General features: G+C 38.4%; 1 protein-coding gene across 2 annotated transcripts; it reads right to left on the minus strand.

Annotated features, from left to right (window-relative positions):
* Positions 1 to 840: 840 nt before the first annotated feature.
* Positions 841 to 16,800, minus strand: syngr1b (synaptogyrin 1b). 2 transcript variants are annotated; one of them, XM_083523612.1, is made up of 4 exons: positions 16,558 to 16,800; positions 7,475 to 7,712; positions 6,571 to 6,716; positions 841 to 4,143 (listed from the first exon to the last, which is right to left on the minus strand). In XM_083523612.1, the coding sequence occupies exons 1-4, from the start codon at positions 16,654 to 16,656 to the stop codon at positions 3,919 to 3,921; spliced, it is 708 nt and encodes a 235-aa protein (XP_083379738.1). In that variant the 5' UTR covers positions 16,657 to 16,800; the 3' UTR covers positions 841 to 3,918. The 2 variants fall into 2 exon arrangements, with proteins under 2 accessions (XP_083379738.1, XP_083379739.1); XM_083523613.1 differs by lacking the exon at positions 841 to 4,143 and adding an exon at positions 6,069 to 6,337 and having other exon boundaries at positions 16,558 to 16,773.
* Between the last annotated feature and the right edge of the window lie 8 nt (positions 16,801 to 16,808).

Here is a 16,808-nt window from a genome sequence, read left to right on the forward strand (position 1 = left end):
CTCAAAGCAAATACAGTATCTGTGGTGCTCTTCCTTGGCATGAAACCATACTGTTGCTCACAGATGGTTACCTCTTCTCTCAGCCTGGCTTCCACTACTCTTTCCCATAACTTCATGGTGTGACATCAACTTAATTCCCCTGTAGTTACTGCAGGTCTGCACATCTCCCTTATGCTTAAAGATCGGCACCAGCACACTCCTTCTCCATTCCTCAGGCATCTTCTCACCTTCCAGAATTTAAATATGACATCAAAATATAATATGCATGGAAAAAAAATTAAGCATGAATGTCGAAAATAGTGTGAAAGTAGATAGATAGATAGATAGATAGATAGATAGATAGATAGATAGATAGATAGATAGATAGATAGATAGATAGATAGATAGATAGATAGATCTTGAATCCAAAGCGCTAGCTCTAGCGGAAGCTAGCGGGAGTGCGTAGTCACAGTGACACTGCGCTAACTCTTCTTTTTTATAACTCTGGCATTGTTCTGTATGTTTTCAAGTTTAAAAATAATAATAACAAATGCTCAAAGTGCGAAGCGGAGACTAAACAAACTTGCGATCCGCCACTATATACGTTCCTGAGGAAACTCGGATTGTTAATATGTACCGAACCAAAAGCCCTGTAACAAAAAATTTAACGTACCGTTAAATCCCTAATGGATGGATGGATGGATGGATGGATGGAGATATGACTTTCTACTTAACAGGGGGAAATTCACAAATGCTGGAAATACCCATAAGAATTCATATCTTGCAACTTGTCTGCTTTTTCTTTCGAATAATTCAACAACTGTTAATGTCTCATTATAAACACAAGTCAAACACAAGTTCTTTGGGTTAACATACTTCTTTATTTTCTTCATATATACATCAAATCCATTACATCAAAAATGGTAGCACTCAACAGACTCGTTTGCCTTTTATTTTTCTGTAGCTATCTAGAATAACACAGAGAGAATCACACACTCCTACATAGCTATATAGTTTCATCTGCCAACTGTTTGAAATAGATTCACATAATAGGCAATATTCCAAAATAAAAATTGTATTTTCTGAATAGGAAAGAAAAGGAAGAAAATTAGAGGGAGAGAGAGAGAGACGTTCACGTAAATGGATGGACATTAGAGGACATCATAGTTTCGTTTACTTTTCACAATGTAATATTTTTAAAATAAAGTTTTATATTCAATTACAGATTTACATATATACTGTTGTATGAAATGACATCGGAGCAAAGCATCAATTCCTTCAGACACATCAAGCAAAAAAATATTGTCTGTCGGGAAAAAAACGATTGTTTATTCTCCGTCATATATATAAGCTCCACTAGCACAGAAAAATGAATGATTTCTATACATAACTTTTATAGACTATTTGCATTTGCTTATGAGTTTATATAAAAAAAATAATGGCTACATGTGGATCCTATTTAACTGGTGGCTGTTTTTAAAACATGATTACAGCCTTAAAATGTCTTCCAGTAAATGTCTTCAAAATAAACAAATCAGTTGCAATCTATGAAGATAAATAAGTACAAAAGAACCCCATACTGCACATATTACCATCTGCTAGACAATCCCCATCACCCTTATCCCCATCCACCCCCTTTTAAAACAGAAACAAACCAAATCCATCCAATTAATACCTTTTAGATTCTCAATCCTAATTGGTCAGAAAAGGCAGTAATTATTAACCCATTTACTAGAGCAACGGCTGACAGAGTAACTCCAGATTTATATAAATGTTCTGATATGGTGTTGTTTTTTATAGATACACTATATTTTCAAAGGTATTGGGTCACCTGGTCATATGAATCGTATGTTATTTATGAGCATTGCATTTCACAGGTAGTCCCAATTTGCTCTTATAATTCCCTCCACTCTTCTGGGGAGATGTTCCGCTAGATTTTGGAGTGTGCTAATGGATATTTGTGTTTATCAGTCATAAGGGTATTTATGAAAGGCAGGTACTGATGTAGGTGAGGAGGCCTGGGGTGTAGTCAGCGTTCACATTCATCCCAAAGGTGTTTAGTAGGGATGAGATCAGAGCTCTATAGCAGGCCACTCAAGATCTTCCTCTCTAAAGCATGTAAACCAGATCTTCTAGGAGCTCACTTTGTGCACAGGGGCATCACCATGCTGGAACAGGTTTGGGTTTCCAAGCCCATCTAAAGACGTTCAATACAATGAGTGCCTCCAGCTTTGTGGTAACAGTTTAGAAAAGAATAACATATAGCAGGAAAGGTCATGGGATCTAATACTTTTGGAAATATAGTGTATGAGTGACTTAGGAACTGGTGTTTTTTTAAAGGAGTCTCCAGTATCAGCACTTGATAATGGACCAGTGTTATTTTCTATAAGCGTAAATATACGTCTTCAGGCAGAGGAGATTCTTGAAAACAGACAGAATCAAGCCGGTGAATGAAGAGCTGTTACCACAATTACTATATACTATAATTACTATTATAGCTAAGCTACATTTGAATTAAATGTAGGATAAATGTTTGGATAAAACTCTTTTTACAGGTGACACGTCGCAATAATTGCATGTTGCAAGAGCAACTTTGTAAGGTACTGTGCTTTTCAACTGCATTAATCCATCCAGATGTAACCTTTATCTCGATCTTTCTAACTTTACTCTGTTAAAAAGCTAGCAAGCTAGTTAGCAAAGGTCCTTGCGTAGAGATGCAGTATGGCTACAAAATGGGGCGGTTGAATCAAGTGGTGTAAACCAGGACATGTTGGATTGTATAATAAATAAAACCCTATTACACAGAGCTATTTATACAACATATAATCACCATTTTCTTAACATCACCAGCAAGAGACCACCAAAAGGACTCGCAGAGACACAGGGTAATTCTGAGGGTAAAACACGCGTCTCTTTTGTATGGGTAATGAGTGTATGTGAAGGACCTGTGATCACACGTGTGTTAGCGGCAGTGTTTTTTGTTATTTTTTAAAGTAATCAGTCCTCAGTTATTAATTTTTTAATAATTAGCGCTTTACAAGATCGATCAATGAAGGTTTTTGCTTTTTAGTGTGGCATGTTTTCTTGGTGGATTCCATATTGTTCTTTTTTTAAAATGGCCTGATACCTTTTTCAGCTGAGGTCTTTCCTTCATATTCACCTGAGCCTGTGAATGTATTTCTTGGATTTTTAAAAAATGCTAGCAATCTTGTGCTTTTTAAAATAATAATAATAATAACGAAAAAAAAACTTTAAGCTCGGTCGCTTTATACAGTTTGGCTATTCATTTATTAAATAGTTGTGCCGTGTTTAGCACAAGACACAAGAGCTTCTAATAGTTTTAGGGTTTTTCCAAACATAAGCTCTAAATAAACTAGTGAATCCACTTCCAATCTGATTGCTAGCCTAATAGATGAAGGATTTATAACCAAAAAAAAAAAAGATTGTTTCTGTAAAATGCTGCTAGCAAACCCATCCGCATCCAGAAAAAAGCTAACATTGTAGTCAAGTCATTTCCTTTCCCTTCAATGTACAGTACGATCCCAATCAATAGCTTAATTAGTTCAGCAAGACCTTCGCTGCTGTGCTTGCTTATTGGCAGAACATAATATGTCTATTTTGAGGAGCCCAAGAAGAGGGGTTTTGATTACTCTGGCAAAACACCAGACAAAATGAAGGTTCAAGGCAAACTGGTATAATCACATGGTGTATGAAAATCTCTTTAAAAGCTAACCTCATTCTATGCTTGGTTCTCCTTTTTTATTACTCTTCCTATCAAACTTAAACAAAGCTCAAACACGATGACCAGAAAAGCCAAATTAAACAGTCTAGATGGCTGAACTTGTCAAATGCATGGTGATTTCTGAAAACTTCATAAAAGCGTGTCACCTCACAGAACTCCAAACACAACCTTACAACTCCTTCCATTTCTTTATAAAGTTAGTACTCCTGACGCTGGTATCCTGTCGACCCGTCGAACATCCCTTCCCCATTAGGTTGCTGGTACGAGCCTGTTTCCACAGGGCTCTCGGGCTCCTCGCCGGCGGTGAAGGCGCTGTACGGAGCGGCGGCCGCATCCTGGCTCGGATCGGTGTAGTCCTGCGAGAAAAGCGCCGAATCCGCCCCCAGTTTAAAGCGCTGGAAAGCCAGGAAGGACTGTCCTGCCTGACCATAGAGGATTGGGTTTGGAAAGGGTGGTGTTAAACGGAAAGCCAAATGTAGTGAAAGTAAAATAGGGAGAGAAAAATAAGTGGATGGAATTGGGTTTCAAATTATTGAATGGATTTAAACCCACGATCCATGAAAGTAATTAAAGCGAAAGTGGTGTTAGTAAAAGCAAATCAAAGGAAGGGTTTGGTGTAAGAATGTGAGAAGGAGAGAGGTGAGAAAAAGTGAGACCATAATTAGTATTTTGCATTAATTAGAAGAGATAATTAAGCAAGAGTTATGTGTGTGTGGGGGGGGGGTTTCTTCGCAAGACATATAAAACAAGACCTAACCATGTATATTTTATATACGTAGCACCTGTTTATATGCAACAAATCAGGCAAAACTTAAAAACACACAGGAATTGGACAGTAAATGACTATAGACGGAGTCATAATCTGACATTTTTGGCTTTAACAGAAGCTCGTGTGTAAGACAGAAAACAGGAGAGAAGATGTTAGCAGACCACCTCACCCTCACAATCATACATGGTGGTGGAAGCTTAATGGTTTGGGGTTGTTTTGCAGCAGTGAAGGTTAGAGATTTATTCAGGGTGAAAGCAATACTGAACCAACATGGCTACCATTCCATACTTCAACACCATGGAATTCTGTCTGGACTGCGGCTCATTGGAACCGACTTCAGCTTAAAACAAAACAATGACCCAAGACGTACATTTAAGCTCTATAAGCATTATTTAATGAGCAAACATCAGCTGGAGTGTATCTATCATGAAATAGCCTGCCCAGTCACTCCACCTAAATCCCACTGAACTGCTTTGGGACGTACTGGATCACAAGGTCAGAAAGTAATCTCCAACTAGTTTTACACGAGTCATGGCAAAATACTTCATCTGAATAAATGTTTGGAGAAACAAACTGTTTAGATGCCCATAGTGCGTAAAGCTTTTATTTATGCCAAGGAAGGATTTTTCAATGAAAATAAAGCTGTACAATTATATATTAGTTTGGTCAAAGTAAATACCGTTCAATGACGTTTGTTGCATACAAACAAAAGCAATATGCACATGTCTCTCAAAAACATAAATCTACTAGGAGTTTTCCAAACTTTTGACAGGAACTATACAGTATATATAGTATATACTCTGTGTATGTATGTTTATACTGTATGTCTAAAAAACATTCGTTTTCATGAAAATCCAGTTGGTTCAATAAAGGCACACTAAATAAAGCCTTGTCTGATCATCTGATCTCATCTGATCATGTCATCATATGCAATTTCATATATTGATCATGATTAAATCCCTTTTTATTTCAAAATTATTGTACCAAAATGCAATTTTAATTTAACACAATACCTGATAAAACATTACTGAGACATAATGAGAAACTGTCCAAAATCTCATTCGAAAAATATGCAAATTTTTTAAAATATATTATACTAATTGAAGTGTCCCAAATTGAAGTAGTACATACTACACACATAAGTGAAAGAACAAACTCGAAGTTTCATTTTACTAAATAAACTGTGACAGAGCCCCATCTTGTTTTAGTTACTAGTTTGTGCATAATAGACAGGCTGTGGATGCTGAGGTCTACACCACAATGGTGCATAAACCAAAAGCCGTACAACAACAAATGCTGACTTAAGATCTTGTAGCTAAGTTTAAATTTTAATTTGTTTAGAGCAAGAGGCAGTTGGTTGCGATTTATTGCCAAAGGAGCCAGAAGCAAACAATAGTGTATAAACGAATGTCACATACAAATCTCTGTAGACATTTTTTTACAAAAATATATATACTGTATAATTATATATATATATATATATATATATATATATATATATATATATATATATATATATATATATATATATATATATATATATATATATTTATTTATATATTTATTTATCAGATCAATTCAGGCAATTTATTTGGTCCCTTTAATTTCCTGATAATGAATTTCTTTCTTTCCTCATAGGGCACTTATAGGGCTGAAAGCATAGAAGGAATGGTGTGTATGTATGTGTGTGTGTGTGCGTGTGTGTGCGTGTGGTGACTGTGTAAGCCGGTGCAAGTGTGTTAGCGTGTTAGAGATAAGACTGAGGGCTGGGAAGGGAACAATTTGATGTATTCCTCTTCAAAATTCACTGATTGTAGCCTTTTCAAAGATAACCATGTAAGGGCTGCCTGAAACACACACACACACACACACACACACACACACACGTACCCACACACACAGCGATGGAGATAAGCACACACATGAGCATTTACAAAGTGCCAAATATAGTGACCATGCCTCCATGATAGTTCCAGGAAACCCGTATCTTATTGTTTGCAGTGAGCAGGAGTGTGTTCAGTAATTCTGAATTTCCTGTGCAGTATTTTAGATTTTTCAATTTAGAAAAAAAGAAACAGACCCAGGTAAAGATGGAGAAAAAGGAGAAGGTGATGGCAGCACGAGCAGCATCTGCGCCCTCCTTCAGGGGATTGTCCTCCAGTTTCGCCACCTGCCACTGGTTGGTCAAGAAGCAGAAGCCCACAAACCAGACGATGGACCAAAACACTGAAGTGAGTAAAAGAGAAAGAGAGGCAGACAGAGGGGTAGAAGGAAACAAGCATATCAAGTTTTTAAAGTATTTTTCCTTTGTGTAGCAGTTTATTGAAATACAGAGGGGCGTTTCATAGATCTAGAAAATAACTCAACATACAGCCATTATTGTTAAAATAGCTGGCAACAAAAGTGAATGTTGAAAAATGAAAAATGGCTGAATGTTGAGTTCTTTTTAGAAGACAATAAATCTGTACTCATATACAAGCTATAGTAATGTCCCTTGAAAACATATAATAATATGAAATGTGAGGGCTGTACTCACTTTGGAAAGATTCTGTATCTAAAATATCAATAAAGAAATCAGAATGAAAAGATGTCTAGCCCTACGCTTCTGATTCTTTCGCCGAATTGTATACCTTTGTGCGTGTCTATTACTGTTTTATGGATAACAATAAAGCGCAAAATGCCACATGATGCACCAGCACAATATTTCACGCCTCTGCTTTTAGTGCAGCATTTCCCTCCACTAATAGGGACACAAATTCGGGACAAATACAACAAAATACATGCAGAAATGACACTAAAGATGTTTGATTTCTGAAAGAGTGAACGAGTCAACAGTTGGATAGCTTTAAACTTAGCTCTTTGTTAGTTACTTAGTAAAAGTAATACAGCATTTTTTTAAGTAATTCAGTTTTACTTCAATTTAATTCATATCTAATAACTCCACATAGAGATCAATTTCACTCAAAACCAGGACTGTCTCTCACCTGACACTGCGACATCCGCGAGAACAGCTTTCTTACGATCCTTTACGCTGCTGATCTGAGGAAAGTACACGTCCAGTGCCAGGAAGGCCATGCAGCAAATAAAGGCCAGCGTGCCCATACCTACAGCATAGTTACAAGCATTCTGGTTGCGGTTGAACACGCAGTACTCCACCACCTCGTCCGGCCTGTTCACGTATCCCTCGTTAGCAGTGCAGCCGAATATAACTAACGAAAAAAGCTGTCAGGGAGAGGGAGAGAGAAAAAACATGGGTATGTCTGTGCTATCAAAAGATTGTAATTCTTGCACAATAATAAACTCTTAATTTGTTTATTATTTATCTAAAACATGCATTATAAGGACATTTGTAAAGTCAGATCCTGATGTAGGTGACATGAGGAGGCCTGGGGTGCAGTCATTCATCCCAAAGGTGTTCACTAGGTATAGAAGGCCACTCGAGATCTTTCACTCCAACTCATATAAACCACATCTTCATGGAGCTGGCTTTGTCATGGAGCTGGCATTGTCATGCTGGAACAGGTTCGGGTCTCTTAGTTCAAGTTACGAGGAAATATTTTATGCTATTTACTGAATCTAAAGACATCCTATACAACTGTGTCCCTTTAACTCTGTGTGAACAGTTTGGGGAAGAAGCACATATGGCTGGAAAATTCAGGTGCCTCAATATATTTGTCCATATATTGTGTAAACATGCACAATTTGTCAGAAAGTATAAAAGAAAGTTATAGAAGAAATGAATAGTGTACATTCGGTCCAGATCTTCAGCTACCATAATCGCCACCAAGATTGTGAAAGATTGGAATTTAGAGATTTATATTTTAGAGATTAATGAATGAATGAGCAAAGTAACACAATCTAAAAATGTTTTAAATGTAATTCAAACAAATCTCTCTCATTCAGGTTTACTGCTACCTATCACAATGAAGACAATGAAGACATTCACTATGATAAGAAGGATTTGTTCAGTAAAGAAAGAAAAAGCAATGGGGCATGTTGTTATGGTGCAATAATCAATGACAGTATGATGTGGCTTAAGGGTAAATAGAGGCCTGTTTTATTAGTTCGTTTTTTTTTCCATATCGTATTCATTATTTTGTAGATGTAACTGGTTTACAGGGTTCCAAATAGATGGGTATTGGTGTACAGAGTGGAAATTATGTAGCTGTGTATGGAAGTACAATAGACATTGTGTAGATGCCTATGGGTGTACCGAGAAAGTGGACATTGTGTAGATGCTTATGGGTGTACAGAGACAGTGGACATTGTGTAGATGTATATGGGTGTACAGAGAAAGTGGACATTGTGTAGATGTATATGGGTGTACAGAGAAAGTGGACATTGTGTAGATGTATATGGGTGTACAGAGTGGACATTGTGTAGATGTATATTGGTGTAAAGAGTGGACATTGTGTAGATGTATATAGGTGTACAGAGACAGTGGACATTTTGTAGATGTATATGGGTGTACAGAGTGGACATTGTGTAGATGTATATGGGTGTACAGAGTGGACATTGTGTTGATGTATATGGGTGTACAGAGTGGACATTGTGTAGATGTATATGGGTGTACAGAGTGGACATTGTGTTGATGTATATGGGTGTACAGAGACAGTGGACATTGTGTAGATGTATATGGGTGTAAAGAGTGGACATTGTGTAGATGTATATGGGTGTACAGAGACAGTGGACATTGTGTAGATGTATATGGGTGTACAGAGTGGACATTGTGTAGATGTATATGGGTGTACAGAGACAATGGACATTGTGTAGATGTATATGGGTGTACAGAGACAATGGACATTGTACACCCATATACATCTACACAATGTCCATTGTCTCTGTACACCCATATACATCTACACAATGTCCATTGTCTCTGTACACCCATATACATCTACACAGAGTGGACATTGTGTAGATGTATATGGGTGTACAGAGACAGTGGACATTGTGTAGACAATGCAATAAAAATGGTCTTAGTCGTTTCCTCTTTTACTACATGCTTTATTTTTCATGACATACCAAACCAACTTGCTCGCACATCTTTAGAAGAATATTTTATTTTTAACTCTTGAAATTTCCCTCAAAACGGAATAAAATAAGTAAAATGTGAAGCTAAAACTAAAAAGCTGAACGTTTTGGGGAGCGTTCCCCCCCCCTCCTTCCTCTAGAGCAGGTGGTGATTATTTTAAAAGAACAGATGGGTTTGGGGTGATAAACGGATACACAGAAGTGTTTGTGATGGAGCAGAAAGCATGACCGCAAACCCTCACTTCCTCTTTTATTCGCTCAAAAGAAGTAGGCAAGGTCGTCAGAACTCCAGATGGAAGAGCCATATTGTATTATTTGATGTGGACAGTGAGGTATCTTATGTGGAGTGTGAACATAAATAACCACAAACAGTTCTTTTTCACACTTTTCCATACACACACTTTTCCTTGTGTGTGTTTGTTTGCTAAAGATTGCTAAAGCTGAAAAAGTTTCAGAAGTTAATCAGTGGACCTACTGCCTACAGGGAAGCGTTTTGTTTCGCCTGAGGGAAAGATTACTGTTTTGGAGTGTATGTGTGTGGGAGTGTGTATTGTGCCCAAGGCATTTGTTTGCCAACAGTAGCAGGGATGTGTGTGTGTGTGTGTGTGTGTGTGTGTGTGTGTGTGTGTGTGTGTGTGTGTGTGTGTGTGTGTGTAGTGATCAGAAAGAGAATGCTGGGTGCCTCTGGTGGGTGCCGTGGTTTGTACAGCTGTTGACTGCTACTCCGACATTAAAGACCCCATGCTGTGGAGTGACAGACAGACCGAACGCTGTTCTTCATTCATCTCTCTCTTTTTTCTCTTTTTCATTGTGTTTCTCTGATTAGCAGTCCTGCAGGGCCGGCTATACTGACTATATTCTATGTTCAAATAAAGCTAATAGCTAATTTAAGGTATCTGAGAAAAAAAATAAAGAAATAAATACTTGTAATTCCTGCTCCAGAAAGTGCAGAATTCCAAGTGTCAGAAATAAAAAAAGCTAAAAGGTAAACATTAATCTGCACAGATATATAATGGTGTATAGAAGATAAAACATTCACGATACAGTGTTGAGAATGCTAATACATCATAAAATCATTATGGCTAGCAAGCTTGTTGCTAACGATGCACTTTCATGGAAGCGTCCTTCAAAAGCTTCCAAGTTACGAGGATGCAGGGAATTATAAACATCTTACATTTGATTTATCACAATATTAACTTTCCTTACATCCTTTCTTCCTTCCTTTTTTTTGTCACTCCTCACTTCTTTCCCACCTTCTTCTCGTACTTACTCCTGTGTATGTGTGTGTTAAAACATAAAAACCTTGGCCAGGAGCAATTCTTTTGAAAATGGTCATATCAGATTCGGATCTCTTACATCATATGATATGGGGACACCGAGGACAACTGGGTCAGTCTTTCTGTCTGAGAAAAACAAACTGTGTATTTGTAAAATGATTGAAACGCTTCTGAAAAAATCTCTGTAAAGCTTCACTTCATCGCTTCTCCCAAACATTAAAACTGAAAACTTGCAATGACAGCAAATTCCGCTTGATTAGCAAGAGGTACGGTGACAATGCTATGCTAGTAGCTATACAAATGCTAGCATAACTAACCAAGGCTAATAAAAAGGAAACTGAACATACTATCAATGTGATCAATCGTTCAAAAACCTAATCACACCAGGTTTGTTCTATCCATTTTCCTGCTCACAATGTTGCCTCCTCTTCACCCACAATCCCCTCCCTCTACTGTCTGTCTATCTTCTTCCACTCTATCCCCATATCTCCTTGTGTTTGTGTACATGCCTAAGATCAAATGTTTCTACAGGATATTCAAATGCTGGATATCATTACCGGCCCTGTAAAATGAGCAAAGTCAATCTGAAGCATTTGGACAATCTGCTTTATTCAGTTATTGTAACAATGCGACCCATGCTGTGCGCTAAAATACGAGAACGAATAGAGCCAAACATCCGAAATCTGCAGGTGAACCCGGCCCGTTTGATGCGACCTCCTGGCATGTGAAGTGCTGTAAAATATATTAAATGAGATCAATTTCTCATCCTTGTTAAAAAGCCATTCTAGGCAGCTATTTGGCTAATTTGAGCTAGTTAGAACAATGCTAGCTGGATCAACAGCACTCTGGTAAAGGCCAGGAGGTCGCATAAAAGGGTCGGGTTCACCTTCAGGTTTCAGATGTCTTTCATGTCACGGGGAAAAGTTGATCAGTTAAAGTTAATGTGGGGAAAAATAGACGTGAATGCCAACTTTTTAGAGATCTAATTATTGACCCTGCATCGAATTTGACTGATCAACTTTATCATAGGATGCAGCGCTCTTCCACAACGACCCTCCTCCATCCTCAAGGAGGGACGTCTCACTGAATAAATCAAGCCATAGTGTTTGTATTCATTTAGCCACTTAAATATTACATGCTGTAAATGCACTATATGGACAAAAGTATTGGGACACCTGACTTTCCCAGCCGTATGTGGTTATTTCCCAAACTGTTATCGCAAAGCTGAAATTACACAATTATATCAGGGGTCTTTAAATGCAGTAGCATAAATCTTTTTCTCTTCACTTGTACTAGGAGACCAGACCTGTTCCACCATGACAATGATGCACAAAGCAAACTCCATGAAGATATGTTTACATGGGTAAGAGTGGAAGATCTTCTGCTCTACAGCTCTGACCTGAACCCTACTGAACACCTTTTGTGATCAATTGGAAAGCTAACTGCAGCCAGGCCTCCTTACCCTCACCTACATCAGTACCTGCCTTTACTAATACCCTTGTGTCTGAATCAGCACAAATCTACACAAACACACTTTAAAATGTTGCGGAACATCCATTTATCCATCCATCCATCCATCCATCCATCCATCCATCCATCCATCCATCCATCTATACCAGATCTCAACCCAATTGCACAGTTATGACAGATTTTGGAGCAACATGATCTACTTAATTGTCCAAAAAATTTATCATTCACTATGGAATATATTCACTGTTCTTAATTCAATACAATACATAGAATTTTGCTCATTTGCTCAGAAAATTATTCTACTAATATCTCTTTGATTGTGTGAGGATTGCAGTGTGTACTTAGGACAAAGTCATCTATTTCTTCTTCTTCTTCTTCTTTCGGCTTCTCCCATTAGGGGTCGCCACAGCAGATCACCCGTCTCCACACCCCCCTGTCCTCCACATCTGCCTCTGTCACACCAACTACCTGCATGTCTTCCTTCACCACATCCATAAACCTCCTCCTTGGCCTTCCTTTTTTCCTCCTTCCTGGTGGCTCCATCCTCAGCATTCTCCAAACCATCTCAATCTCACCTTCCTCACCTTGTCTCCAAAACGTCCTACATGCTCTGTCCCTCTAATAAACTCATTTCTAATCCTGTCCATCGTCGTCACTCCCAACGAAAATCTCAACATCTTCAGCTCTGCTACCTCCAGCTCCACCTCCTGTCTTTTACTCAATGCCACTGTCTCTAAACCATACAACATCGCAGGTCTCACCACAGTCCTATAAACTTTCCTTTTCACTCTTACAGATACTCTTCTTTCACAACAAAGTCAACTATTTAAAGCTAAGAAAATCATTTAAGGCAAAGGACCTTGTCCCTAAGTTATTGATCACCCTTTAGGAGCTCATACATGGTAAAGATTCTTTGTCTGAAAACAATGAGATATATATATATATATATATATATATATATATATATATATATATATATATATATATATATATATATATATATATATATATATAATCCGTTACTTTATGTTGGGGGGTTTTTTCCCTTTAATTTGTCACTCATCTTAGACTTAATGACGGACAATTTGTCAAATATGTATACGTTAGGATGAAAAACTGGTTGCGGTGTATCCTAGAGACGAAGGAACAATCTTACGTCTGGTCTGTTGCTTTGCATTCAGGATAACACCTGCATTGTCCTCCTCCCTCGTTCTCTCTCTCTCTCTCTCTCTCTCTCTCTCTCTCTCTCTCTCTCTCTCTCTCTCTCTCTCTCTCTCTCCGTTAATTCCCCCGTAAACCATTTCTGATTTTCCAGTCCATACCACCCCTGCATGATAACTCTCTCTCCAGGTGATGATCCCATTGCGGCACAGCAGAATTATGGGATAGCGTGTGCGTCACCAGCATTGCGTCCGTGGCAGTTGCCATGGCAACTCACGGGCCATCTACTGATGGTAATGGCAAGCAGACTGTTTGTGTGTTTGTGTATGTAACTATGTGTGTGTGTCTGTATGTTAAAAGCCAAGTGATTTGTGTCCTGGTTTTGTCACAAAAGCTCTCATAACCCATTACACACTGATCTTAATTAAATGACATCTTAACCCACCTGGGAACATTGTTCAGAATGTGAAAAGAATTAATGTCTTTTTTAATAAGCATTCGCCAAAAATAAATTCCACCCGAATTCTACTGGATTATATGCAGAAGCTTGTGAAAGACCTGTTTGTGCCTGAGCAGAGCTTTGTGGGTGTGTCTGATGGCGTACTGATGGACAGCAGCATCTCTAAAAGCAACTCCTTAAGTGCTGGTGCTGGAAAAATTGCGACAAGACTCATAATTTGACGTTGATGTCCAGTGACTGACTGCTGCGTTCATTACCAGAACGTAAAAGCGATGCATGTGTGGTTTAGTTAAACGATCTGAAATTCCCTTCATGTCCGCTCATTTCACAATGTTGACTCTCCTACTAAATATTTAGCAGTGCTGGTGACACCTGGCAGGATCAGATTTTTAGGTTCTAATGCTATGAGAATTACCAGGAGCAGCTATAAACAGTCTTTCCTTCGCTATCATTTAGGCATTCCCTTGTTTTTAATGATCAATGAGCTGGATCAAGGGAAATAATGTGACACAGGAGAATTCAATCTCATTATGGCTTTTCAGAGGTTCAGTTTAAATGGAAAAGTAGTGAAGTGGTAGTTCAGTGGATATGATTTTGGACCTTCTGATCAGAAGGTCATGAGTTCAAATCTCAGCACCATCCAGCTGCCATTGCTGGGCCCTCGAGCAAGGCCCTCAATTGCTCGGATGTAAGTCTGGATAAGGGCATCTACCAAACCGCATGAATGTAAATGTGATTGTAAGGAAGGGAACGTGGTACAGAGCAGGGTGTGAGAAAGCAAGAAAGGCAGCTGGTTGCCCCAAATACTGTGTTAAATGATGAAATCTCTGAATTGTCCAGAGAGACTGGAACAACTGGAACTGGCCTAGCATCTATTTATATTAAATCAACCGTATAAGCTATAGATATTAAATTTCGATTGATATTTTTGTAGACTTTATTTGATTAGAAGACAAGAGGTGGAGCTGGACGTTTTGGAGACAAGGTGAGTGAGATGGTTTGGATATATCTGTGAAAGAATGCTGAGAATAGAGCCACCAGGACGGAGGAAATGAGGAATTAAAAGGGTTAATTTATCTGGATGACAAATGTAGAGGACAGGGGGGGTAGAAAAGAGGAAGAAGAAGAAGAAGAGGATTTTGGAAGACTTTATGTCCCACCCTTTCCAAACCGAGGCTCGTGCAAAACACAAGAAAAAACAATCAGAGATGAACAAAGAAGCGCTTTCATTGGGCACTGGTAGCGAATTCATCACAGAAGCTACAACTGCAATTATATCCTTGTACAACTTCTATAATTATTAAATACATCCATTTTTTGAGACTCATATGTATATATGTCTTCATTTTGCACTCATTCAGTGCTGCTTCAGTCAGACTTGTGTAGATTTTATAACACAAAATAAACCACTAAAACATCTAGAAATCATGCTTTTGGGAATGTCTAGGTTTAGGTATAGGACATTTATTTTTATATAATATTTATTAGATGCCTTTTGAACAGAAATTACAACATTCTAACTCATGTTGCCATTTGGCACTGATATGGTCACTTTTCGAAAAAAATTACCTTTCTGTCTTTAACCTTAAATTTGCACTTTATACTGTAATATTTACACATATTATATATGAATATTATATATATATATATATATATACACACACACACACACACACACCTATGTAATGTAATGTTCATATTGCTTTGTGCAATTTTCTCACCAATAATCATTCTAAAAAAATCCACAATACATTACGAAGGGAATAGACTGAAACCATGACTGATTTCTTTCTTGCCCATACAGTAGATTGATGTCATGTCCATGGTAACAGTTAACTAGAATGAACCATTCAGCACTTTCGATTTCCATTTTGGCTGATGGTTCTCTTATTATTGCACATGAAAATGCTTTTGGAAGTCAATAAACATGAGGAAGTACATAAAGCAAGCCGGCATTGTCCAATCAACATACGATTTACACACGAAATCTTTGCGGAAACATACTGATGTAGCAACAAGCCAACAAAAAGATTATTATTTCTACGGCACGTTACTTTATCACTGGTGCAAATTTGATTATTTGTTTTGTTGCTATTAATATTAATGTATTAATTAATGTTTAGAGATTTTTTTTTATTTTATTTAAAATTGATAAAGCACTCAATGTGCATGAGGATCGTTTATGAAGAAAAAAGAAAGTTGAGAGAGAGAGAGAAAAAAAAAGATAAACACAAGGGCAAAAGCATCATCTTTGAGCTCAGCTGTTGATTTTTTTTCCTCCCCCTGTAGATACAATTAAGCTTCTGCATCAGAGAACCATAGTGATGTCTCCTATAAATGTACGGAGTGTGTGTGTATGTGTGTGTGTGTGTGTGTGTGTGTGTGTGTGTGTCTGTCCAAGTGTCTGATCACAGCATCCTCTCATCAGGACCATCATCTGTGATCATCATTGGCTGTCATGGTGCACGCGCACAGATCAGAGACGACATCCAATAATCACATAGAAGAAGTCACCTTGATGAGCTTCATGCATCCACTGATGCATTCATGATTTAATGCAATCAAATCACCACGCGATGCGTAAACACGCGTTCAACAAACAAATGCTTGTTTGTTTGTTTGCTTCCCAGGGGTTGAAATAGTAAATGAAGCTCGCGCCACTCACCCAGGAGACCATGCGGAGGACGGTGTGAGGTTGCTGCACGAACGTCAGGGGGTCGAAGGCTCCTCCGGCCCTGGCCGCTCCGTACGCCGTGCCCTCCATCTTCCCTGAGACAGACGGACTCGGGAGGAAAAAAGAAGAAGAAGAAAAAAAAGGACGATCGCACTCGTACTCGCGTGAACGTGTAGGCGCGTCTCCCAGCGCGCGACACTCCACGTGAACGCGCAATTCTTCCACGGCGCGCCAGGCGTGCA

The sequence above is a fragment of the Silurus aristotelis genome (assembly GCF_946808225.1).
Source record: "Silurus aristotelis genome assembly, chromosome: 2".
In the NCBI taxonomy this organism is placed as follows: Eukaryota; Metazoa; Chordata; class Actinopteri; order Siluriformes; family Siluridae; genus Silurus; species Silurus aristotelis.